This window comes from Zootoca vivipara, chromosome 2 (genome assembly GCF_963506605.1).
Source record: "Zootoca vivipara chromosome 2, rZooViv1.1, whole genome shotgun sequence".
In the NCBI taxonomy this organism is placed as follows: Eukaryota; Metazoa; Chordata; class Lepidosauria; order Squamata; family Lacertidae; genus Zootoca; species Zootoca vivipara.
Genome location: NC_083277.1, coordinates 64277773 through 64305091, shown reverse-complemented (window position 1 = coordinate 64305091; position 27319 = coordinate 64277773). Strand labels below are relative to the sequence as shown.

Below are 27319 nucleotides of genomic sequence, written 5' to 3'. Positions count from 1 at the left end.
TACAGCAGGCATAGGCAAACTGGTCCTCCAAATGTTTTTGGCCTACAATTCCCATCATCCCTAGCCAACAGGACCAGTGGTCAGGGATGATGGGAATTGTAGTCCGATATGTCTGGAGGACCAAAGTTTGCCTGTGCCTGAACTACAGTGTACATACAAGTTTCAGCACCACCTGAGCCAGCATTCCTCCTACTACTCCCACTACAGAACCAGGTACAAGAAAAAAATTCCCCCCTTGGATGCAAGAGAAAACAAAGCTAGCCCCAATTTGGTACTCGGGTGCAGAAAAATGCCTTTTTAGAAATTTCTGCCTATACATAGTATACAATGAATACTGCTTTGCTGGTTTTAAAGTCTTGTCCCGACACCACATTTTTCACCACAAATTATGAACAACATCATACATGTCAAAGATACTGACAGTATTTAAGTACAATCTCCTTTATTATACAACATAGCTTTATGACTTAGGTCAGGCTACAATTTATTCTTCTAAGTCATCTCACATAGACTAATAATGATAAAAGTGTTGGGAAGAAAAAAAGAGCATTTAAATATCATCATCAAAGTCATCTCCTGTAGAAAAGAGGTTTCTATGCAGATTCTTTGAATTTGAGACACTAATAAGAGTATTTACAAAAGAAGATTGCTCTTCAGGCACTTTTTCTTGAAGCACTTTTTCTTGAAGATGAACATTAGTTAAAGGAGGAAAGTGTTTCCTTCTTCCCACAGGTATGTCAGCTATGGGAACATGTTCAATGTTGGAGAACTGTTGTACTCCAGCTAATGGAACGGATGCATGATGCCAATTACAGGGGCTGGAGGTTGCTGGCCTTTCAGCACTTCTCCTTGCAGCAAACATTTGGACTAGCATTCCCTGCCTCTCTTGCATCATGGCAGTTTCATTGCCACTATTACAACTCTTACCAGATAAAAGGAATTTCTCCCACTTTGAAAGTTCAGCAGCTCTTGACTCTGAATCTTTATTCTTCTGGCACACCAGATGCTCTTTGACAACAGGAATCACATTTAAAGATGTATCATCTCCATAGGCTGAATCTTTTCTGTTCTAGAATAAAATGCAGGAGACTGAAATAATCGGAAATGCCAGATTGCAAATAAGTAAAGTTACTCTTTATTTGATGCACGTGTAGCTCTTTTGCTCTGTTGCACACTCGGCTAGACCGCATGGGTTGATCTGTTCTAAGGTGGGTAAGTAAGTGGTCGACCTATCTGCAGGGAAGTAACAGGCATCACAGGTGGTGGTACTGTTATTAAGACAGAACATTCTCCTTAGATTCAGAAAGCAACTGCACAGCTTGCTAAGAAGCCTTGCTGAAGCAGAACCAGCAATGGTTTCTGCAAGGGCAAGTCCAGTTTTACAAACCTATTAAGAGTTCTTTTAGAGTTTCACCAAGCATATAGAGGTGATCTGGTAGAGAATAGGGATCAACAGACAGTTCTCTGAATGGACAGATGTAGAAAGCAGAGTCCTTCAAGGACTGGTATTGGGACCTGTGCTTTTTAACTGGTTCATAAGAGTTAGGAATGAACAGTGAGGTGGCCAAGTTTGCTGATGATATTAAATTGAGACTTAGGCCACTGGCTGATCCTGCAGGCTTTTCATGCATTCTTTAAGTTGATACTCATTGACAATCTAGCTCTTCTGCCTCTCCTGGTATGCCCCGCGGAGGACCTTAAGGTCCACAAATAACAATATTTTGGAGATCCCGAGCCATAAGGTGGCTAGATTGGCCTCAACTAGGGCCAGGGCCTTTTCAGTATTGGCCCCGACTTGGTGGAACGCTCTCTCACAGGAGACCAGGACCCTGCGGGATTTGACATCTTTCCGCAGGGCCTGCAAGACGCAGCTGTTCTGCCTGGCCTTTTGACCACTATGTTTTTCCTCCCTTATGGTTTTTATTTGGGCCATTTTAAAATGAGGCTGCATTAAAAAAAAATCTAAAAAAATCTGGATTGTATTTTAATCCGCATTTTAATCGATCGTTTTTCTTTCTTTTATGTTTTCCTGTGATCTTGTTGATGTCAGCCGCCCTGAGCCCAGCTCTTGCTGGGGAGGGCAGGGTATAAATAAAAATGTATTATTATTATTTCCCATAGCAAGGTTAACATTGCATTCTGTATAGGTGTACACTACTTACATGGTGGAAAAAAATAGAGTAGGGCCTCATATAATGGCTGTAATAACCTCTACAGGCTCACTGCATGATAAGTATAAAGCCAATTCACTGGCAATGAATGCTGTAAACTTGATTTGCCGGGCAAAAGAGTTGGTTAGGATATGTATATAAGAACACCACCTTGCACTTTCAATGAGACTTTGATTATACTGAAAGTGTTCACTAATGTAAGCTCCACTCATTTGGTAGGCTGCTTTGAGAAGTGCTATGGTAGTTAGGCAGATATGAAGCAACAAGGCAGGGAATACAACATGAGTGAAACTTTTATGACATTTAAAAGAGGGTCCTGTCATACTATAAAATATTAAGTATTTGCTATCTTGGAGAAAGAGCGATACCTCAAAACATAGGACATCCTTTGCAAATCCAGGAGCTCTCCTTTTTCTAGACCCCTGGGAATCACTGATGTGTAAGCTGGTCTTCTGACACTTCCTAGCAGGTGCAACAAAATTAAAAGTGGTCCAATGAATTCGCACAAAGCATGGAAAGAAAAAGCAGGTATCTCTTAGATGAACCTTGTGATTCAGTTATAGCATTCTGGCATGTTCAAACAAGGCACCATTACTTACTATGTAAAAATAAGAAACTACTACATATCCACCTTAGTGTGTTCTTGAAAGAGTAGCTCTGTTTTTCTGTATGCACCATTATCTCCTCCTCATCTTCCTTCACTTGCTCTTCACATCTTCCATTGAGATATTTAGTCCAGCGGCTGACCAACTTTACCTTTTCCTCCTACAAAAATTACAGAATGTCTTATCGAGAGTCATAACTCGCTAAATGCTCTGTTGCTTTAGTGATCTGCTTTAATCATAGCAAGAAACCTGATGATTATTTTTATTAATACCACTGCTGCTACCGGTACTACTGTCCAGCCATCTCAAGTACCAAGAAAAGCTGAATTTGGTGAATTAGGCAAACTCAGATGCATTTATCCTGGTTTTGCTTGTCATGCAGAAGGACAACAGCTATGCAGGGCACTAGATGGTTTCTAATTAGTACCCTAGGCTTCTAAGATTTCATTAGGAACTGCCTGTGTTTCTTCAAGCCCATCCTCATAACTATTTAAAATGAAAGCATGTATGCTCAGAGAGCTTAATTCTGAACCCAATCCAGAAGAACTGTGTTCCACACATTTTCCTGTGTTCTGAAGAACCATGACCTTTTTACACAATCCTGCTAATATGCAATTTGCTTCAGTAAAAACAAAGGTTGCCGCCCAACGTCACATGGAGAAATGGGTCCTTACTTAACTAAACAAATGGATAAATTACACAAAAATAAATCCTGAGAGTATCGGGGGGGGGAGGGGGGTCAGCTGAACCGTCATCTCCTTTCCTTGATTTGTATTTTAAGGGCTTGGGACTGGTTGTCCTTCAATTTTGGCTTTGAAGATACACTTTATTTAATCCAAAGGGGTTTACCTGCCCGCCCGAATTCTCTTCCAGTTTAACTATTGTGTTCTCACCATCTCTCTTTATTGGTTCTTCTATAGATCTGAAAATCAATGCACCTAATGTTATATCACTATATAGATGTGTGTGTTATAGAGTTCATATGTACTGAAATGTGAGCACAAACTGCAAAGCATCAGATCTCTCTCTCTCACCCACATGATCAAGGTGTCTCCCCTGCCTGGTAAGTATACAGGTAGAGGACATCACACACTATCTGCTGATTTCCCCCCTGAGGAAAATTTATATCTCCAATTCTTTTAGAGGAAAGTTTTCCTTTTATTTTCTGTCATTCATTGTAAAGACCTTTAACTAGCTATCTATATATAAATGTAGGCATTGCGTATGTAGAGGTCACAACTGCTGAACTGTAATGTAACAAATTTGGTCACAACGTTCCATGCCCATCAGTGAGAGACCTGGCATAATCTCCCCCCCAAAAAATCAAACCTTTCATACCTAAAATAATGATTAAACACTCAAAAAAGTGGCGTCCAAATTAGACGTCACCAGCAGAAGCTCTGAAGACTCCAGCAGCATTCAATAGAAAGGCAGATCGCCCACTGCTGCCTTGAAAGCAGCGCCACCAGATGACATCACAAAATTCCACAGCAACCAACTGAAAACAGGCCTTTTGCAGCAACAAGGCCCAACATTGCCAAGTGGAGGTAGGGGCCTGCCTGGGGTAGGGGTGCCCGAATAGGAGGAAGGGATAGGTAATGGGTCAGAACAGGGTGGGGGGAGACAGGGATGAAACCTGCCCTCTCCACAATATATCGCCTTGGCTTTGCAGACTAGGCAGAGTAGATTCAGGGGCCTGCCTGGGTGAGGGATTGGGGGGGGGGCAATAGGCTGCAGCATAGAATCAACTGAATATGGGCCTTTTACAGGGCCGTGACTTTGGGTAGAATAAATGTTATTTCAAATAACTAATTCCAATGGGTCTACTCTGAGTATGACTTTGCTCGATGCCACCCATTATAGGTAATTTAGAATGAAAATTATAATGCAAATGTATACAGACACAAAACAGCAAATAATCAGTTAATACCACACCTGAGCATTTCCGTAGGTCCCTGCTCTACTTGTCCTTGTAGCAAATTGAGTTTTTGTACATGGCGCCTGCAATCAGATCCAGAACCCTGACCAAAACTCTAAAGTAACAAAAGTTTTGTTAACACTTATTTTCACAGTTCTTTAATGTTATATTGGCAAGGAAATATCTGAGTGGCCCTAGTTCCAGGGAAATTACTTAATAACGGGCACTTCCTGCTTGTAAATCTGACATATATACAACCTTTTGCTTTAGCAGGCTTGCACTGTACATCTTATCACTCCACACTTTAACAAAGAATGCAGTATACTCTTCTTTGTGTACTTTAACCTCCACATAGCTTATATGATCAGAATAATTACTACAACTCCCTTCTTCCAACACATGTTTTATAGTAGCTCTCCTATAGTACTATATTTGGATCACATTTTTATCAACATGATAATGTATTAAAATAATAATAATTATTATTTATTATTTATACCCCACCCATCTGGCTCGGTTTCCCCAGTCACTCTGGACAGCTTCCAACAGAAGAATAAAATAATCGATTAAAGATTAAAAGCCTCCCTAAACAGGGCTGCCTTCAGATGTCTTCTAAAAATCTGGTAGCTGTTTTCTCTTTGACATCTGATGGGAGGGCATTCCACAGGGCAGGGGCCACTACTGAGAAGGCCCTCAGCCTGGTTCCCTGCAACTTGGCTTCTCGCAACGAGGGAACCACCAGAAGGCCCTCGGCACTGGACCTCAGTGTCTGGGCAGAACAATGGGGGTGGAAATCTCTTCTAGTTGAGGAGGTACAAGAAAAAATAGAAACACTCTACTGCTTAACCTATTTTTAACACCAGATTATGTGAACAGATTCCTATTGCAAGATAAGGAGATTTTTTTTAAAAAAGAGATTAATGTGGGCAACATAGATTTCTAATACTAATACAGCAAAATCCTATTCATGTCCACACAGCAGTAAGCCCCGCTGAATCCAATGAGATTTGTTCCCAGTTAAGTGTGCGTAGGATTGCAATTTGAAAATCTGAGGAAAAAGAATCCACCTACTAAAAAGCCAGTTCATTGATAGCAGGACTTAAATAAAGGAACTGTGGGTACTCACCTTTAGAACTGACTGCTTTTCATCACATACTTTGCAATTCCATTTTTGGCTCTTTTTAATCTAAGACAGAATTGCAGATATAATCCATTAATAACCCACACAATTCATATTACATGGGTGAAACATTCGCCACTGTGCATGTTTCTATAAATATTCATCGATTTTCAACAGAAGCCAAGTGTGTATTTTAAGGGGCTCAAGGACAGGTCTATGATCAGAGTGTTGTGTGTACTGTGCACTTATATTTATATCAGAATTGTGCACCATCATTTGAATTCTTCACCCTGTCTGAATGATGTCAACAAAGTTAATTGTTATTGACTTGCTTAGCTTGCCAAATTACTGCATTCTCACTGAGAAGAATGCTTACTTTTCCACCCAGTAAGTACTAAATACCACATTTGTGTGGCAAAATCATGGAATAGAGAACACCTGGCCATAATTCAATCACAATCCATAGATTTAATGGTCAAAGGAATCACAACTCTTTACAGACGAAATGCAACAGTGACCATTCTACAGATTGGGGCATGTGCAAGTGCAACACAGGCTACAGTTTGCTATAAGCCACATCTGACTGCCTTGCAGTCATTGCATTTTATGCAGCCCCGAGTTCCTCCTATTCTTCCAACCCATCAGCATTTGTTCCTTCCTGCTTGTTTCCTCCTTAATTTTGGCCACAGTTAAAGCTGAAGCAAGACTATCTTTATTCTGGAAAACACATCCAGAATAATACTGTCTCTTTTTGCCCCATCCACTGCTAACATCCATTGACGGATTCCACCCAAGGTAATGTGGCCTTTGACAGAAAAAAGGTTGCCGCACTCATGCTTTGACCAGGGAGCAGGAGCACTGCAGAGTGGCAGAATAAAGAGCGGCAGTGGCAGAATAAATAGCTGCAGCTGGTTCAAGTCAAAGTACATGGAAAGGCAAATTTAAAAAAAGGAGTTTCTAGCCCAGTGGTTGCCAAGCTTTCTTCCACGTGGACCAATTGAAAATTGCTGAAAATTGGCAGCCCAATTAATGTTTCTGCCTGTTGCAGCAATTGGTAATGTACTGTGCTAAATGCTGTATGATTTTAAATTGTACTGTATTTTTATTGCTTCTTTTATTTCCTATTTTATGTATGTTACTGTATCACCACAGAATTCAAATTATAATACAATAAAATACAATATACAGAAGCAAAATAAATACAATTAAAAATCAATGTGAGTATATAACATGCAATGGATGTGCCATTTCTCATCTTCAAACACAAATCCAGAGACACCACAGACCACCTACCATTTTATGGCTATGTCTTATTTTCGGAGAAACAGGATAAATGAAGCTCATGAACCACAGGTGGCCTGTTGACCAGTTTGGGAATGCTTGCTGCAGCCAGTGAATGATGCACAATGATTTGATGGTAACACAAGATGCTGGTTTTTAGTACTATTTTTACTTAATTCATCAATAAAGACCACTGGTCTCGAAGAAAGGTAACACCCACCCACCCCCCACTTGGTATTCATTTTGGTCCATTTCAGTTAGCAATAACCTTTGTGTAACTGTAAAGTAAAGGTACCCCTGAACGTTAGGTCCAGTCGTGACAGACTCTAGGGTTGCGGCGCTCATCTCGCATTATTTGCCGAGGGAGCTGGCGTACAGCTTCCAGGTCATGTGGCCAGCATGACAAAGCCACTTCTGGCAAACCAGAACAGCACACGGAAATGCCGTTTGCCTTCCCGCTGCAGCGGTACCTATCTACTTACACTTTGACGTGCTTTCGAACTGCTAGGTTGGCAGGAGCTGGGACCAAGCAACGGGAGCTCACCCCGTCGCAGGGATTCAAACCGCCGACCTTCTGATCAGCAAGCCCTAGGCTCAGTGGTTTAACCCACAGAGCCACCTGTGTCCCGTTGTGTAGTTGTGTAACTGTAGTCAGTGCTTTTTTTCCCTGGGGGGTATGTGCAGGGGTACGCATGTGGCATAACCCTAAACATTTTGTTAATCTTTGTACTTTTGTCCATTTACTGTATTTATTTCCCCCGATTTGAACTATAAAATGGTGATTTTCTTGAGTCAAAGTAAGAGTACCCCTAAACATTTTTTTCCAGAAAAAAAGCACTGATTGTAGTGATGGAAATGCCCAAGTTTGCCCAGATGGCAAAGTCAGCTTGCAATACCTCAACTTACATCCTTTGACCACCTTTCGAATTACTTTTAGCGTCCTGCACGGGACTAGATGGCTCTTGGGGGTCCCTTCCAATTAGGGTTGCCAGACTCAATAGTGGACAGGACTTCTGTGCCTTTAATTGCCCTGCTCTCTTTTGAGTCTGGAAACCAGCAGACCCTTTGCTTGGAAATTAAACAAAGCGTCTGCTGGTTTCTCTTTAAGGTTTCCAAACTAAAAAGAGAGCAGGGCAACTAAAGGCACAGAAGTCCTGTCCTCTATTGAGTCTGGCAACCCTACTTCCAATTCTACAACTCAACGGTTCTGTGAGCACGAGGAGGGTAGAGCTCGGGTTCAAACAGCCCGCGCGCTCCAGCCGGCAGGTCCCGCTCCCCCGTGACCTCACCTGCTGGACTTGGAAGACGTTACAGAAGCAGCACCTCAGCACCTGACACTGCTGAGCCATCAGGGACACTGCCCAGCAGAAGAAGAGCAGCTCTCAGCGCAGCTTCTTCACTCGCATGGGAGAAAAAAACACACCTTCCATCTCTCCCAGGGGGCGCGAAGGACTGGCGCAGAAAAGCAAACGCCTCAGCAGCAGCAGCACACTTCCCGCTTACGTTCCCTTTATGCCCAAACATTTGGCGGGAAATGGCGCACGACGCGCAGATAAGCTCCTCCTATTTCCTACGGCTTTTCATTGGCCAAGCCGCACGCCGGATCTAATTGGGATGGGCGGGGACGAGGTTCCTCCATCATCGAAGGGCTCCCTTTGAGAGGCGGGGTTGTTTTGCCCGCGGAGTGAATTGCCTGGTTACCTTTGAACCCTCCGAAGGCGTTTGGAGGTGATAAAAAGCAAAACAGTTGTGTGCAGGAGGTAGCGAGAAATCCAGGATAATTACCTGGATAGTAATGAAGAGTCGGACACGACCAATCGACTAAACAAAAACGAGTATCATCATCCCCATTTTACGGGTGGGAGGGACGAGGCTGAGAGATGGGGTGGGTCAGGAGGCTAAGAGTGGCTTACGACAATTATCCTTCATGTAGACTTTATACCCTGGTAGCCGGGTCCCACGTTTTCCCCATTCCCCTCCAGTTTGTCAGAGCAACTGATTCATGCATCCTTTTTACTTTGTTTATATGCCATCTAGTGGGCAGACTGAAGATTTGACATTTCTTTACATCCCAGTTTGTGAGGCTGGCACTATTTCTGTAAGATCTCTGCTTTATAGGCTTACATATGTTCATTACTGTACATTTGATGAATGGTAGCTGCATGTATCAGCTGGTTCTGCTGAAACTTTTTGCATTTGAGACGGTATCAAAATGTTATGTCTAGTGGCCCATTTCTGCATCACTTGATGCTGCAGTCATCAAGTGAAGGGATCATAGAATCATAAGACGCTTGTGTAGTAGCCAGTTACAAGCAATTCCTAGAGTCAAGATGATTCAATGCCATTAAACATATTCAAGGTCTTCATTACAGTGCTATTTTTCTAGAAAAAGAGGTGCCAAAACTCAGCATGAAAACCTCCCTCATTCTCTTATAATGGCAATGGCACCCAATTGAGAGGTGCCGGAACTGAATTCCAGTTGAAAAAAGCCCTGCTTCAATAGCTTGCAAGTTTTACTTCTGCACACACAAGAAAACTTCAAAATTGCTTATGTTTCCTGATCACATGGCTATTCATTTCACATATTCTTCCCGAAGGTCATTGTTATGCATGTGAAAAAATGAGGAACTGTGGAAGAGAACAGGCATTTTTAAAAAATTGTCCTGAAGTTGAAATAAAGGAAAAAGAAGTCTTATGTGTGATTCTGTTCATTTATTGAATACATGATTGATCAGACCAAAAACCAATGTAAAATCACATGTATTTGGTTTTTTTTAAAAAAATTACAATAAATTACTGAATTAGTAAAAGCTCTCCAGGCCCATGGCTAAGAAGACAGTCTTAAAACAAATACTGGTTGTGAATACATTACAGAGTACGCCACAAAATTGTAGTAACACTGGGTATTGCACCATGTGGTGTATTCCTTGTATATTCCAAGGTTACTCTTGCTCTTTCTGAACTGCCAGTATGTTCCATACTCATCACTGGTCCAACAACCGCCACACGCTAGCATTCACACTGTTTCAATGGTGCTCATATGACCGAGTAAAATAATTATGCAATGAGATGAGCAGGTATACAAATACTGTATAAACAAATATAATAGTGCTTCTTTAGAGTGAATGCCTTCCCATAGGGAAGTTCTCAATCCCAAAATGGAGCTCCAGTTTTCCTCAGGCCTACAACTGATTCTCAGAGCACAGATCTCATATCCGTACTCTATGCCGCTGGAAAAGAGGGTTGTCTAAACACCACACAACATTATAAAGTAGGTAACAGACACTGTTAGGAGGGTATAACCAGCAAGATTCCTATGGTGTGGAACTTCTGGACCAGCATGTAGCCAGTAGGTTAGTTGGTTCAGATGAACTGGACTAATCTCTCTGCTTTCTGCTTAGTCCTAAACTGTGTACACACTTGCATTACTTGAGCCCAGCACACACACAAAAGCAATAGATCCACTTTCCACCATGGTGAGAAACAGATCAGATAAGCAGCCTGTACAGTGATGCAAGTCTTCTATGATAAGTAGCTTACTGGTGTAGGGGCTTAGATCTTCCATGTTATTAACTTCTTCAAACCCCACATTTCTGAGCCCTTGTACCATCAAAAATTATGAAGTAAACACTCTAATGCCCCAAAGCACCAAGAATTGTGTTCTTATCAGTCTCCATAGCTTTTGCAATTCTCAGTGCTGCTTTTTCCCCCCTCAGGGAAATTAAAACAAACAAAAAACAAAAAAAATCACATGGCACTGAAGAGTTAAAACTGGGCTAAAACATATTAGTATGCATCTTTCTTGGGCAGTGTTGAAAACCACAAGCTACTGTGATGGTATATCATCTGGGATAGAAACCAGCTGTCCCAAGACACTGGTACATTCTAGCTGCAGGATGCCAGGCGTAACAGAGCATAACATCCTTTACATCTGACTAGTTATTGCGTAACATCTAGGTTCCTAACAATGCTCTCTCAGGCAGGCTGGGGATCTCTACAGCATTTTGATACATGGCGTTAAGGTCACAGGGAGGCAGCCAAAGATATAGAGGAAAGAATTCAAGCTAGGCTGCATTTCTTGTGAGCAACTACCAAGGAACCTAAAGCAATAGTGTGACTGAAATCAAGCTTCATTAAAGAAAGATAGGCAGAGGCACACATGCATAATTTACCATAGTAATTCTAGGTCACAGAGGCTATTAGGTTCTAATGGCTTTCATGCTTTTGAGAATGTAATGTAAGCACAGCAAGCAAGGTGTCCTCCAGGGAGGTATCTATACCAAAGAGTCATTGTGATAAGTCCCTTACTCAGCTGAAGAGACTTTAATTGTTGGGTAGTTGTAGGTGTTGGTAAAAAACAAAAAACAAGTGTCCAGCTATCTGCTAGGTTTCTAGTTTTCCTGCCTCTATTATTTACACCTCTCTCTTGAGTTCAGCCTGATACTGAGGTAAGTTCATAATCACTGGATGCACTGAACTGCCTCTCCACTTTCTTTTGTTCCTTGATCTTCTGTGCAACGTCAACTTTCTTCTCAAAGTAGTTTACCAGTACTGTCTCTGTAAGCATGGAGGCCAAGATCTGTTCAAAGGAAATGGACCAGTCTGTGTCAATGGTACTGCCATATCGCGCAGCTGAACTGCCCGCCTCACAACCAACCAGCACTGTATCGTCTGCAATATCTTCGCACTGCAGAGAGCCTGTGCTGACCATGGAGTATGAAGACATGGACATATCGTCTTTAGTTTCATCATCTGAAAACAGCTGTATTGGAGATCCTGGACCCTCACCACCTCCATCTACCAAAATCTGGTTTTCCTGTTGCTGTTTCTCAACCTGAATGTCTCCAGAAGCTTTTTCTTCTGGAGTAGCTTGGGAATACTGCTCCACAGTTGAATTCTGACTCTGGTCAGATGTTGGAGACTCTTCTTCACTTACTGGGTCCTGAATGCTGTTTGCTTTTAAGTCATCAGCTTTCTTAGCAGGCTGGTGGGAGAACTTTTTGCCTACTTCCCCAATGCGCAGGAGAAGGCTGGCAACGGTGGCAATGGCATGGTACAGCTCTTGCTCCACGGGGTCTTCACTGAACATATTGTAAAGGGTCTTGCAGAGCTCTATAAATTGCTCCTTGAAAAGAGACAGATGCACATTATAACAACTGCTTAGAGTTTAGGTGCAAAATATTCAAACTGACAATGCTGCAAAACAACAAGCTTACCAGTCACAAATTCAAATAAACATTTTTTTTAATCATCTCAAGCTAACAATCATGCTGACAACACAGAAAATGTTCCAAAATGTAATGCATTTCCACTTGAGATGTGCACTAATGTTTCATATATGAAAACTGAATGCAAAGAACCAAAATTGGCTGTCTTTTAAATGTTATTAAGTTAACTTGGCTAAACTCCGTATTTCTAAGGGTTGGGAAAATCCCATTTCCACCTGTCTGCTCATGAAGATGTGTAATGACAGTAGCAGACAATTCCTCCTTGGGTGATGCTGAGGTAGCTAGAAAATGAAATGCAGGCCTCCAGCCACCTCACTCTCCTTCTTTCCCTAAATGTCCCTGAGCTGCACCACCCAGAGGCATTTCTCTCAGCAAAAGAGGATGAGGATGGGGGACCAGGAGCTCCCTTTCTTGGCCAAAGCAGACCTGGTTTTCTTCTCTCGCTGCTTCTTTGCATTTTATCCTCCTTCAGCAATCAGCCACATATCCCTGGCTTGGGTAAATCAGAGAACAGAACCCTTCATGAGGATGTCACACATGCTAGTCTTAGAACAGCTCTCCTTTATTGACTGGTAAAATATGGTACAATGATAAAACCACCAACCCTTCTGGCTCATTCAGTACCTTAATTCTAGGCAAATACTAAGTATTTCAGAAATTCATCTTTAAAAGTCTAACAGATCTTAAAATAAATTCCTACCTGACTCATTTTAGGAAGATCTTTGATAGTTTCTTTTTTGGAATCTTTTTCCTTGGCCCAAATTCGCAGGTGATATCTGTAATCTTGGGGACTGGTGCCCTTTTCCTCTGAAAGGAAAACCATATCAGCATAACCAACGGAAAACTGTATGATGATGCATTTTATTGACATTGGTGACCTTGACATAGATTTTGAGATTTATTTTATTTATTTTATAAACTTTCTGCCATAACATGCTGCTTCAAAATGGCAGCAATAAGTAAAAATTCTGCTGAGGCTTGGAACACACACCAAACATAACAAAACTGTTGAAAGGACTATTAAGACTTGTTGCTCTAATCAAGACATTTTATTCTATGTTAAAGGGAAATGTTAAAACTAGGAAACGAACCAGGTTAAGGTTCTGGGGAGAGATAATTTCTGAGTCACAGTAAGGAAATGTTGGGATACGTCGGCCATTACAAATAATAATTAATTACCTTGGTCTTTGGGGTTCCCATCTCTTGGTGCTTTCTCTTCCCGCATAGCTGCTTCTAATAAAACAGACAATAAAGTAGTAGGTAACTACCGGTACTTTAAGAGAAGTACATGAAACATGTACCTGAGGTATGACTGTATTGGTATAAGCATTTTCTGAAGAGGAATGACTCTTCATATACAAGGGTACATAAAAAGGACTTGGATTGGTTGAATTTGGTATACTGGTCAGGAAGCTTGCCTCTCAGCTTTGTTCAGTGTTATAGATAAACAATATATGGAGTTAGAGGAACTGATAATAGATTAAGAAAATAAAGCACGCTTGTTATGGTGTCAGCTAGCTAGCTTAATCTATGATATCTATCTATCTATCTATCTATCTATCTATCTATCTATCTATCTATCTATCTATCTATTTGAAATTTTAAACTATTAATCAAATAAATCCTTAAGCAGTATACATAAAACAACCATCAATATACAAATAAAAGCAGCAAAATTTAAAAACAAGTATGCATAACTAAATCACATGTCTGAATAGGCTTCCTAAACTATTTTTTTAAGGCATTGGAAACAATATGTGGGTGCCTGCCTAATGTTAACGGGGTGAGTTGACCACAGCCAAGTGGTCAAACACGTAAGGAAAGGACAAGAAGATCTCCAAATAAAGGGTTGCCAAAGCTTTTAAGGCCTTTGTATACCAATAAAATTAAGACCTTGATTTTGGTCTGGTAGCAAATTGATGGTCAGTGCTGATCTTTGAGCAGATGATCTCACTCTGTCAGCAATTACAGGTAAAACTCGGAAAATTAGAATATCGTCGAAAAGTGTATTTATTTCAGTAACGCAATTTAAAAGGTGAAACCAATATATGAGATAGATGCATGACATGTAAAGCAAGATATGACAAGCCTTTATTTGTTGTAATTGTAATTATTTGTCATTAGGTGGGTAAATTATAAATGGAATGTAATTAATGAAATGTAATAGCGATGTTTATTTTTGTAACTTTTTGTTTTATTATTGTGGAATTTCCAAAAGAAAGCATTTGTAAAAATAAAAATAAACAGTAAGTTGCATTACTGAAATAAATGCACTTTTCAACGATATTCTAATTTTCCGAGTTTCACCTGTATTCTGCAGTATTCTGCACTAACTGCAGCTTCTAGACCAGCTGGAAGGGGAGCCCCACACAGAATGCACTGCAGTAATCCAATCTTGAAGTTAACAATGGCTAAACAACCACTGACAAAGCTTGACTCAGAAGGACCTCCCAGACTGTGTACCAGACTGCTCCTTCATATGGAGTCTAACACCGTGCAGCACAGCAACTGGTTGATTTCTTGGACACACGAACCACTCACCCACAGAGCATCCACTCTGCTGCCATGCAGTGAAGAGCAGCACTAACGCAATTCCATTTTAAATGAGCTTTCACTCACGTAGTAGGCAGGTAAATTTTAGTACATCAAGAGTGGCCCACCTTTGCAAGGGCAGGCGGACTAACCTTGAGAATCACAATGCAGGAAGAGATCCAGTTCTGAGACAAAGGGAGATACTAGAGAAGCAAAGAGAAGAGAGAGAGAGAGAGAGAAGAGGAAGGGGGGGTTGAGGTCAGGGAATAAATTCAAGACAGAACAAAAGAGAGTTAAAATACAGAGCAACAGAAACAAGTGGGGAAAACAAAAATGGAAAGAGCCTTGGGCAGAAAAAACCATCTGATAAGTGGTTTTAGTCTTCCTCAGTAGCCGCCAGTCAATGCTTCATATAAAAGGAGAACATCTCTCCACAGTCTACAACAGAGGCTAAAGCATTTATTTGACACAATCCTGCTTAGAGGAATAGCTAAGAAAGCCACCATTGAGTATTCATTCCTACAATCAGATGAGACCAACCCCTGTTACCTTCTGTAGCATTATCTTCTGTGAAGTAACGTGTGGCCTCCAGAGCAGACTCTGCTTCCTCTGGGCTCAGAGCTGTACAAAGAAAGAAAAGTATAAAGCCATGGCCTTTTTATTTATTCCCTGCTTTATTTGAAGAATTTAAGGTAGCTTACAAACAATAAAAAGCCTAAGCTAGCCTTGGGCTTGTGTGCTTCCCCACTCCACTCCAGCATGGCCACAATGAGGAGACTCAAAGTTTTTACATTCATTTTTCACAAACTACAGGTAAGCTGTATGTCTGAACATAAAACTGTGGTTGTATGAACAAGCCATGTTTTATGACAAAAACTTTTTCCTTAAGATTAATCACAGTCTAAGGTTTGGACTTAACAGCAAAATGTGATTTAACGTTTGAGAAGCTCATGTATGCAATGACAGACCATTGTTTATCGTTAAATTCAAATCTGACCTGTGCTATATAAGGACACAAGTATTCAAGTTCTTCAATAGGCAGATTAACATGATAGCAATTTCTAAATAATATTCAGGTCACCTTTTCTGCTCAACTCGTTTCAGTAAGCCCAACCCAAGTTTCTTAAAGACAGGAGAAGAGATGACATATACAGGAAGGGCTGCAATGAAGAATTACAGTGAGAATCTCCCAAAGCACTGCCCCAAACTTAAAATGCTACTCAGATAAGCCACTGAACTGGCACAGGAAGAAGGGAACTCATACAGAGGTGTACTCTGCATGACCCCCAAACTCTTGGGCTAGATATTAATTTCATTGATTAAACCACACCAGTGAAGTGAATTAAAACCTTTAGCTCTCGTAAGTTATTTTAAAATCATTTCTCCATGTAGATGAAGTAGCTGGTCATGCTAAACCAGAATTACATTTCCAACTGGTATAGACTGACACCTTAGGAAAATGAAACCTCAGTGAACACAGAATACTGAACATAGACATAATGTATTTGAAAGACTCTATTACCAACTTTAACAGGTTGCAGCATTCAAGTACCAGCAATGTACATTTGAAAGAAATAAGTGGTTCACCTGGAGGTAGGTGTAGTTTGTAAAGAAGTTTTAGCTTCTCAGTCAGATCACCATGATACATTCCACCTATTAGGAACAGGGAGGAAGGGAAAAGAAATTTAGCATTAGGAGGCACTTCAATAAATTCTGAAAAGGTTATTATGCTTGATATATGTTTGATATGCAGACATTTAGCAAGTGAAGCTTTCCCATATCCACACTGAAATTTTTGTATGCCATCACAGAGCTTGTTTACATTTCGCCTCCCAACAGCCTTGTGAGGCAGGTCACACTATTCTAATTTAGAGATGGAGAGCTGAAGCTCATAGCTATTGACTTCGCCAAGGTCAAACAGTGAATACATGGCAAATGTAAGATTCAAGCCAGGCTTCACAACCAAACCACACTGGTTCAAACATCTATCTATAGATCCTACACAAGCCATTAGAAGCTTTATCTGCTAATTTGGAGTAGAATATGGCACTAGGAGAACTACCATTTATATTTCTCACCCTACATTACAGGGTAGGGGAATGAATTGGCCTAATAATGAAAAAACATTTCAACCACAAACATATTATGAGGAAATCATTCAAATATGCAATTGTATTATTATCTCACAATTCACCAGCAGATAGTAGAAGAGGGGAGGGGGCAAGAATTTATGCTTCAGCAGTACATTGAATCTTTTATACAAGCCACTCACTCATCCCTGTTGCAAACTCCTTGAAGTTAATTAGTGCATCTTTGTTCTCATCCAACATTCGGAACATTCTTTCTGCTAGCACTGGTGTGTGGAGGCCACAAGACCAAGGAGTAAGAGATGCAAACAACTCCTTGAACTGCTCCATGTTAATGCGGTACTGCTCTAAGTAGGGCAGGCTCTGGTCTCGCTGGGCAGATACAGTGTGATTTCCCCAATAACAGCTCATTAGGTGTTTTGCCTGTGAAGGGAAGGTGGTACAATAATTACTGTGGTCAGACAATAATTACATTTTCAAAAATTCAGTCTTGAAGCCAACCCAAACCCATAGGTGATGGTGGGGAAACCTGTGAGCTGAACACCGACACCATTTTACATTTTTCAGGCTTGGAAATAACTTTTAATCAACTGCAACAGGCAGAAAAGATACTACATTTAAGGTTAATCATAACAGTAAGATGGAGGTAGTGGTTCTCAGCAGATGTGGCTGAGCTACAGCTCCTATCATCCCTGAGGATTGACCATCGTGGCTGGGGCTGGTGGGAGTCCAAACACATTTGGAGGCTGCCACATTGACTGCCCCTGCAGTAAGCAACACCACCAACTTGAGATGCAGATTCAGGTAGAAATGTTAATGTGAATGAAATGTATGGAAATAAATGGCATTTCCTTCTGCAGTTCTATAGCCATTTAAACTTTCAATGGATGCTTGCATCAGTTGGAAGAATTCCACTTAAATCTGTTCAACAAGCAGATAAGTGAAATTAGATTCTTACTTCTTAACTGCAGTGGCAGAGGCTACGGAAGTTTCAGCCAAAGAAACTGAATGTATTCATTAAGCTTAGAAGACCAGAGTACAAGTTAACAGATAATACTGTAACTAATAATTTTGGTTCTGCTCTCATGCTGCAGTCGCAAGGATACTCAGTAGGGAATTAAATCCCACTGAAATCAGTGGGTGTTATATGTGAGAAAACATGCCAAGATTACACTGTACATTGGCAAAGAAAATACACTAAGGATTACTATGGAGCAAGTCCCAGTGAAATTTACTTCTGAGCAAACATGCTTATGATTATGCTATATATTGTTAAATAAGCTTTTGTGCAGGGTTCCTACCTTAAATACTACATAGAGGTCTTCTAATTCTTGCATAGAAAAACCAATGTCACCAGATATAGCTCGGACCTACAGACACACAAAGAAACAGATATATTTTCATTATTTCCGCTGTGAACTTGGAAAAGTTAAATTAAAACACACCAGGAAGGTTACTTCGTACAAAGCATGACAAAATGACTTTCAAAGTCTGGGGACCTGACCGGAGAAAGGAAGGAACATGTAATGATTTTGAGCAGAATACTAAAGTCTGCATTTGGGAGCTATTGATCTGAGACAGGAAGATGCAAAAACCTCAACAACAGCTAGTGAAAAGTAGCTCTATTCCCTTGAACTCAGTGGGTAAACACAGCAAAAAAGTGGTCAAAAACATTAAATGCATTTCCTGCTCTCAGTGCACTGTAATTGGAAGTGGGAACAGGAAATGTGTCAACTCCTTCATCCTTTCAGCTTTTATCTATTTGATCTGCTCACAGTCAAACATCTACAAGGGCATTAGAGACATTTGCTTGGAGACATCTGATCCTATCTGGAGGGAATGAACACCACAATGGCACAAACAACGGAGGGGGGGGGACAGAAGCAAGAACGTGAAAGCTATTCTTCCCTTGAGATTCTATGGCACAGAAGTTCTGAGGATGAGAAAGGTCAGTATCTCCTGTTGCCACACCCTCAGTGGAGGAAAAGAGGAGAAGGTTTTTTTTAAAAGCCTGCCAATTTTTTCTCACAACTTTTTCAGGCCAACCTCTCATGTCTTCAGACAAATATATGGCAATTTCTCAGATGCAGCAGGTGCACCCCCAAGATCATCACTCACAATTCATTAATTCAAATGTGATACAAAACAACTCTCTGTAGAATAACTTTAAGCAAAGTGTCCTTCAGTGTTTGCTAATCAGTTGATTATCTGATTTACATTTTAAAAAACTCATCCTATCCACAAAGGTAAAAATTAGAAAACCATCAATATACCCAGTACCTATAACACAAAACTGGATGCAACATACCACACTTCTCTTAGCTGTGTCCTCTAAAGAATGGATCACTTTCAATCTCTGCTTAAAGCGCATCTGCTCAATGTCATCTGCTTTCAAATGGCCAAATTTCTGTAGTAATAAAAGTAAACAAGATTCATCTTTAGAGCCACAGGGGAATACCACGTATTTGATGAAGCATTTGAAAATAATTCCCTAAGCAATGACTTCACTGGGGAGAAAGCAAATCTCTGTCTAAAGCAGGCATGGCCAAACTTGGCCCCCCAGCTGTTTTGGGACTACAGTTCCCATCATCCCTGACCACTGGTCCTGTTAGGTAGGGATGATGGGAGTTGTAGTCCCAAAACAGCTGGAGGGATGATGACCAATTACAGCCCTCTAGCTATGTTTGAAAGCCATGAATGGAAATACTAATGGCAGAGGAAGGGGAAGATACATTAGCAAGCAGCATCAAGTCACTGTCTAAACAGGAGAAGTAAAACACTAAGGTTTTGGTTCCCTTCTATTGCATTAACCATGCATGCAAATTTTCAGAAGACTAGACTCAGATAAGAACGTTTATATGAAAGGTGGGGCAGAGGGAGAGAAGCCCATCAAGCCCATATCCAGAAATTGTGCATGTATCACAAAGAAGTTTGACTGATTAATACAAAATTTTATACCCCACTTTCCCCCCTCAAAGGAGTCAAAGTAGCTTCCAAAATATAAAAACAAACACAAAGATAAAAATAATAGTAATCCCATCTTTTAAATAATTACCCTGAACAACCCAAGATTAAAAGCAGCATGAAGGCAGAAAAGGGGGGGGGGGAGTTCAACAAGGAATACAAGTCTGGTAAGGTATTTAAATAAAAAGGAATGAAAAAATAAGACAGCACTTGACCTCATAGGCTGTTTTTATAAGTTCAAAGATATCAATTTCAACTGGTGGATCATCCCCACTTGTCAGTAAGGCATGGAGGTGGGGAATACGTGGGAACACATTCTGTCGATTAACTACGTTGTCCAGGTACCTACAGGAAAACCAAAAGTAAAAGACAGAACCTGGGATTAATGCATAACCCAAGTTTAGGGTTACCATTTTGAATAGTTTATATAGTTCTACCTAGCCTGCATAATTCCACTGATGATTAATTCTCATTACTACTGATTCAATCTCTATACAAATCATTTATATGCTACAAGAAACCAAATGAACATGCTATATTGGTGAAAGGTTGAATCTCTAGCCGTTAACAGGAAAATGTATTTTGTTTATGTATGTGTCATATGTATCATATCTATCTACAGATTTCCTTTTTCAGCAGAAAAACTCAAGGGAACATGCAAAAACTAGAATAAAATATGAATGATCAAAGCAGACAAATGGAAGTCCTCACAACCTCCCCTATTTCTTCTGGCAGTTGCAAATGGCTTCTGCTCAGCAGCAGTCTTCATTGTTTCAACCCTCTCCTCCTGTTAGCTGGGGAGTAGCTGGTCACTCATTCAAACTAGGAGGGGAAGGGCAGGAAGGCAGCTGACCCCTGTACAAGTAAACCCACTGACTCACCGTTTATCTTTTAACATGTGTGGGGAAGCTTTGGCCCTCCAGATGTTGCTGAACTACAACTCCCTTCTTCCTTGGCCATTGGTCAAGCTTGTCATGTTTGCTGAGGCTGATAGGAATTGTACTTTAGCAGCTTCTGAGGGGCCAAAATGTTCCCCACACCTGTCTCATAAGATGGCTGGTTGCTAATGGAATCTACTCTAAGACAAGATAGGCTGGGTAACAGCTGGTTCCAGCAGAACTGAATTGCTATTTGAAGCAAACCCTTCTTGAAAGACTTCAGATCATTACAATGATCAAAGTTAGCACTGTGATTGTTCATTTCTGACCCCTGTTAGCCCACATGCTCCTGGCTGAAAGAGATTTCACTAGCCTCTTTCATGGAAACCAGATTTCCTAGTTACATGTCTATTAATTGAGCCATAAATTACTTATAAATTTAGCCACAAATTATCTATTTTGGCTAAACGGATCTTGCAGTTACAATAAAGCTTTCTGGGCTTCACTACCTACGGTGGACATATCTCACAACTCACTGAAACATAGTGGCTGGCTTTGAGCAAATGGCTTTAATTATTATCCTTGTAATAACTGATCCCTGCCAAGTGAAAAGCAAGAAGCTTCAGTCACTAGCTAGGGATAAGAAGGAAGAATTAATGGTAGCTATTACCATATCCATTACCATTCATTTCATTGTGAAACAGAAAAATGAGACTACCTGCCCAAGACAGTCATGGCCTCGCCTTCATCACAGCAGTTTAGCAGCTTCTCCATGTTGGCATCCAAGATGGCCAGAGATACCTGCAAGATGACTTTGATGCCTTCATAGAAGAAACAGTCAACAATGACCACAGCACTTTCAAAAGGCATGACGCTGAGAAAGAGTGTGAGGAACCAAGAAAGCGATATGCTGGAAATGACTCCCAGGTCTTGCATCTTCTCAGACAGCTGGGGAAGACAGTCCCGTGTGAGCTCCTCAAAGATGCCCTGGTCTACCAAGGCACCTGAACAGGGAACAGAGAGAGAGAGATCGAGATCTGTAACATGGATCTGGAAGTGTAGCATAGACTCAACATTACAGACAAGGGGCCGAGGTAAACCTAGAGCAAAACAAACATTTAGAGAATAACTGATTTGCCTCAGGGTGAAGCCACCTGCACACTCACCACTTGGCTTGCAAATGAATATTGTGAGTGAGCAGAAATCTGAAAGCCCAACTGAAATCTGAAAGCCCAACTGTACAGTTCTGTAGGGTGCATGGGGCCTGAAATGGGAAGGAGAGAATGAGGAAGTCTCACTGTGCAAGTGGAAGTACACTGGATACAGCCTTCTGATTGCAATATTTAGGTTACAATGGCTGGTTTTTTTACTCAAGGGACATCATTACCGCATGTACGGTAGCAATCACTGAGTGTTAAGTATTAATGTGTGAAATATCCCTTATTAGCTTCTTCAAAGGATAAGCACAATACTAAATTTAAAATGAATGATATGTGTCTTTACTGAAATGACTGAACCTTCCACGCCTTTTAGAGCAAAACACAACCTGTTGGGAGACTCAGCAGTGTCTTAATAGCAGATTAAACTTCTTTTTTTAAAAAAAAATCTACACAAGAAATTAGGCATCAAACATAGTGGTTAGGAAGATACCAGAACTTCTGCCCTTTAAGATTTTTAATCAAAAACTAGACAGGCAAGTGATTTGTCTTTTTCTAGGTATCTTGTATTATGACAGGTGATTGAAATGACTTGTTTGGCTTTTTCCCAACTGTATGGATATTTAGTAGCAGCCATCAAGAGTGGAGCAGGCTTCCTCTTTCTCTCCACCCTCCTGTATGCTCACACAAAATCAGTGAGACTATAATTTTAAGAATATATTCAAAACCTGGTTTTATGAGGCCAAGGCTTCCAACGCACACCTCCTGATCTAAGGACAAAATAACTTACTTATCCAAAGGATTGCTCTGTAAAAACAAATTCTAGCTTTTAAGGTTAACTGGAAAACTTACCAACCACTCTGGTGTTATAATAATCTGGCAGCATCCTCTCACACAAGGCCACAAGGAGCCAGAAAGCTTCTTCTTCATTACAGTACAGAAGCAGTACCGATGTCACAATGTTCATGGCCTGAGAGGAAGTGGGCATGCAAAAGTTGAATAATAATAATCCACACTAGGTGAGAAGCTCGTTTAGGGCAGCAATCATTTATTATTTTTTAGTTTGTCAGAGCATAAGACACAAATGATAAATGAGATACCTCAAATAAAAGATTTTATAGCTCAGAACCACATCCTTGGCTTCAAGTAACTAGTATTAGTGCTTTTATTAGAAATAATGACATTTAGCAGGTGGAGAGGGAAGGGAGGATGCTTCCATAAAAGCTCCAGGAAATTCTACAGATGGAAGACAGGGGAATTCCATCAGACTGGGCAGAGCGATCAGCCCTGGTTGTGCTCAACCTAGAGTGGTGCTTAGGACCATGCACAATATTATTTGTACTCCACCCATCTGGCTGGGTGGCTTACAGACTACATAAAACATAATAAAGCATCTAAAAATAAAAACTTCCCGATATAGGGCTGCCTTCAGATGTCTTATTTAGGTTATATGGTCCCGGCGGCCACTCCCAATTACCAGTCTAGCCGCCGCAGTCTGGATTAGCTGTAGTTTCTGGGTCACCTTCAAAGGTAGCCCCACGTAGAGCGCATTGCAGTAGTCCAAGTGGGAGATAACTAGAGCATGCACCACTCTGGCAGGACAGTCTGCGGGCAGGTAGGGTCTCAGCCTGCGTACCAGATGGAGCTGGTAGACAGCTGCCCTGGACACAGAATTGACCTGCGCCTCCAAGGACAGCTGTGAGTCCAAAATGATTCCCAGGATGCGCACCTGGTCCTTCAGGGACACAGTTACTCCATTTAGGACTAGGGAGTCTCCCACACTACTGGCAGCATTAGTACCGATAGGTAGCTAGAGCTCCAATATGAAATTCAGTTGGACTTGGATGTAAAGTGCCAAACTGCAAGCTAATCCTTGACCACCACTCTCTTACCTGGCAGTAGCCAATTGTGGGATTCCGAAAAGCATATGCTGTCAGTACTCTTCGAAGTGCAGCAATCCCCAGCTCATTCTGGAAGGCAGGGTGCTCTGGCATTGATCGATGTAAGTCTCGTTCTATTTCCTCTGTAGCAAGGCTATACTTTCCCACTGACTGTTCCACCAAGTCTGCATAATACCCAGGGTGAGTAGCCATCTCGTTCCAGGCTCCTGCAGTGACACACAAAAAAACTAGTCAGTTTCAATTCCTTGTGGCTGTGCTAGACCATGGATTAAATGCATAATTCTGTTATATGTGTATTTAGATATCATTTTTGAACTCATGTCAGCTATCTTGTAATCCATGCATATGATCTCTCCATTAATCTTTCAGGGGAAGAAAACTCAACATGGGCCACCACTGGTTAGGGGAAATGCAGGGATGGGGAACAGCAGGTGCTGTCAGACTCCATTCAGCCAACATTGTCATTGATCAGCAATGATGGGAACTGCAGTCCAGCAACATCAGGAGGGTGAAGCGTTCCTCATCCCTGGACCATTGAAAGGAATTATAGATGATCCTTGATGTCACTTCCAGCTTCGGGAAACCTACATCATAACAGTGGAAGTAGCCCACAAAGATTAACTGGAAAACTTCTATTCCCATTAAAAGGGAAACCTGTTGAGCATATAATGTCTCACCTGAAAATAGGAGCCATAGCTCTCCACGAAGATTCTCTGGAATCCCTTTTAGCACCAGTTCACGGGTCTTGGGTGTGCGATACATACACATTCCTCTCCCATACTCAAAAAAATGAATGTTCCATGACTCCTCTTTCATTGTCTCCTTTGCCTAGAGAAGAAAACATTACTGGGATCTCAGTACTGGAAACTTCAGATGACCAAACCCAGGGCTTTTCTTTCCACTCTTACACAGCACACTTTGCTCTATAAATAATCTATTAACATCGATCTCTTATAGTAACTGGCAAAGATATTGTAATAGAAATGTGCAAGATGGGGCTTCCGGATTCAGCGCCAGCGTCGATCGGCGGGGTTTCGTCTCGTCTCCGAGACGGCCCGTCTCTGCTAGGAGTGGGGAGGGCAGCGAGAGCGACGCTGCGCCCCTTAGAACCTCGGGAAGGGCGTCCCGAGGGCAATTTGCTCGGCACAGACCCAATCCGGACTCCCCAACTCTTCGGCTAGCTCTAATAAGAGCTCCGGAGCGAGGAGGGTAGAAGTCGCGGGGGCCATTTTGAGCGGCAACGTTATTCTAGCAGGGAGAAGCTTCAAGCCGAAGGCGGAGAGCGCTGGATTCTTCCGAAAATAAAATGATTGGAAAAGACTGTAAGTAACCTCATGATTTGGATTATTATAAAACAATTTGGATCTGGGAGAGAGGGGAGAAAAGAGGAAGCCACCCCCCCCCCACGGCAACAAAAGAGACAGTAAATAGAAACCCGAGGCCATAAACAGAAGATTTACAATTCAAAGGATCCCTCAAAGGCATCAAAGAGAATCTCCCCTTTGATGCAGGGTGAAAAGGGGAGAGAGACTGCGGTTTATGATGCCCTGCAATAAGAGGTACAGCCTAAGAAAAAAAAAACCTTTCCACTCGGGAGCCGGCAGCCCAGACAACCCAGTGAGTTGTCAGGATTTATGAGTCAAATTTTACTTCACTTTGTATTTCTGGACTTTGTGGAAACTCTTTTTTGGCTTAAGTGTTTGTGAAATGTGAGTTCGAACTTTATGGTTAATAAGACTTGAAGAATGCAGCCAGCTTGTTAAAATGGAGTCGAAAAATAAACTGTGATCATATTCCACCCCACGTGACAAGTTTTGACCTTGGCAGGACTGAAATATGTCAACAAAAAAGTGTTCCCCTGAGTTCCAGCGGTCTGTTTTGACCTTAATGTGGGAAACAAGAATAGAGTTATGTCAAGAGGAGACACGACGGCAAGAGTTACAGGAAAAATTCCAGGAGGTGATGGCGGAATATGATTTTTTAGGAGATGAAGCTTTGGACACTGAAAAAGATGAATGTGAGAATGACAATGATGGGGAAGGAAAAGAAGAAGATGAGGATTGTGATGATTCAACACAAAATGAAGCACACCACGAAAAAAATGATGATTCTACTCTACAAAAAGTTGGATGGAGTGCCCTGCTTTTGAGGGGGGCACGATTGGTATCATTGGAACTCCAGAACGCCCACAGGGAAGAAGGAAAAAATATGCAGAGAAGAGAAGAAATTCAGGGGTCCTGTATGGTGGCCTGGATGACAAAAGACTGTAAACAGGGGGTGGGGTGAAGGGAAAGTGATGTTGTGATTAAGGATGGATTAACAGGTTTATAACTGGTCTGCTGATTTTGGAATTTGCTGGATTGGGGGGGGAAGCCGGCAATCGGGGATGTAAGGTTAAATTGAGAATAGTTATAGTTTTAAAAGTGAATGGATTTTGGAAAATGTGAAAATATGGAGGCTTATAGAGGGAGAAAAAACAAAAAATTAGGCACGGGAAGAGAAAATGGGAGTTTGATTTCTCAGTGATTTGAATATTAGATGAAAATGTTAACAATTGATTTATAAGTTGTATAAGATGCAAAGGTGTATTTTTATAAAGTAAGAAACTGTTGCAGATGATAAAAAAGGGATGAAAACCGGGGAAGGGGGGGGAGGGGAAGCCCACAAAATATGGTTTTACAATTATGAATGCAAGAAAATTTTTTTGTTTTGTATTGTTTTTTCTTTTTTCTTTTTTTCGCTCTTTCTTTTTTTTTTCCCTTTTTTCCTATTTCTATTTTTCTCTCTTTTTTTTGGTATGACAATAGATGGTTGGATGGATGTCCTCCTGCGTACTGCCCTGGTTTGCTGGAGCTCCCTGGTGGCAGGGGGGGGCTTTGGGGTCAGGGGAGGGGGGGGAGGACAGAAACCCAAGCATAAAATGGACCATCTCTGACTGTTCACATACATGGGATACTTCTGTGGCAGGGGAGGATCCATGTGGGTGGGTAGGAAGGAGGTGGAAAAGGGGTTTAAGTATGTACCTTTTTTTTTTGCTTTTTTGTATTTTGTAAAATTAATAAAAAGTATGTACAAAAAAAAAAAAAAAAGAAATGTGCAAGATGAAACAAGATATCAAATAGCTCCCATCTCAACGGGCAGTTTTGTTTTGTTTTAAAAACAGAATAGGCACCAAGGCAGCACATCTCATGGACTATCTGCTTTAATATACACTCAGCAAAATTAAGCTGGGGCTCAATCTCTAGCATAGTTATATGGTATATTATTACTGTGTTCAGAGAGTAGCATTTTTGGATTAGTACAGGCATGCCTGAATGGACTATTACCATTCACAAGACAAAATAATATGATCAAACCAATTACTTTCTCACATATCTACTTTTATAACACAAGGCAATGCATCATCTCCCCAGTGTAGTGCTCCAACAGACATTTTATGGAACACAAGCACTAGGAACCAACTTTTGCCATTGTCTT

General features: G+C 41.2%; 2 protein-coding genes across 3 annotated transcripts in view; both read right to left on the bottom strand.

The window, feature by feature from the left end:
- Positions 1-107: 107 nt before the first annotated feature.
- On the bottom strand, positions 108-9651 carry MRNIP (MRN complex interacting protein). The gene is made up of 7 exons (XM_035105640.2): positions 8385-9651; positions 5821-5880; positions 4712-4809; positions 3626-3698; positions 2803-2936; positions 2540-2633; positions 108-1069 (listed from the first exon to the last, which is right to left on the bottom strand). Exons 1-7 carry the CDS (start codon positions 8442-8444, stop codon positions 551-553), a joined length of 1038 nt encoding a protein of 345 aa, XP_034961531.1. The 5' UTR covers positions 8445-9651; the 3' UTR covers positions 108-550.
- A 519-nt stretch (positions 9652-10170) lies between these two features.
- Positions 10171-27319, bottom strand: part of TBC1D9B (TBC1 domain family member 9B) — a 32112-nt gene continuing 14963 nt past the window's right edge. The window contains exons 9-22 of one of the 2 annotated variants that reach the window (XM_035105637.2): positions 24520-24670; positions 23834-24048; positions 22794-22911; positions 21503-21788; positions 20122-20251; positions 19251-19349; positions 18244-18312; positions 17128-17365; positions 16443-16508; positions 15405-15476; positions 15008-15058; positions 13503-13556; positions 13024-13130; positions 10171-12220 (exon numbers count right to left, since the gene is read on the bottom strand). In XM_035105637.2, coding sequence (XP_034961528.1) covers positions 11528-12220; positions 13024-13130; positions 13503-13556; positions 15008-15058; positions 15405-15476; positions 16443-16508; positions 17128-17365; positions 18244-18312; positions 19251-19349; positions 20122-20251; positions 21503-21788; positions 22794-22911; positions 23834-24048; positions 24520-24670 — 2349 coding nt within the window. In that variant the 3' untranslated portion in view covers positions 10171-11527. The remainder of the gene's footprint in view (positions 12221-13023; positions 13131-13502; positions 13557-15007; positions 15059-15404; positions 15477-16442; positions 16509-17127; positions 17366-18243; positions 18313-19250; positions 19350-20121; positions 20252-21502; positions 21789-22793; positions 22912-23833; positions 24049-24519; positions 24671-27319) is intronic. The other variant, XM_035105638.2, reaches the window with a different exon arrangement.

Coding starts and splice junctions, on each gene's coding strand:
- MRNIP (XM_035105640.2), bottom strand. CDS start 8,444: ATGGCTCAGCAGTGTCAGGTGCTGAGGTGCTGCTTCTGTAACGTCTTC. Junction 3,699..4,711: donor GGACCTACGGAAATGCTCAG/GTGTGGTATTAA, acceptor ATTGATTTTCAG/ATCTATAGAAGAACCAATAA. Junction 1,070..2,539: donor AGGATGTCCTATGTTTTGAG/GTATCGCTCTTT, acceptor ATTTTATTCTAG/AACAGAAAAGATTCAGCCTA.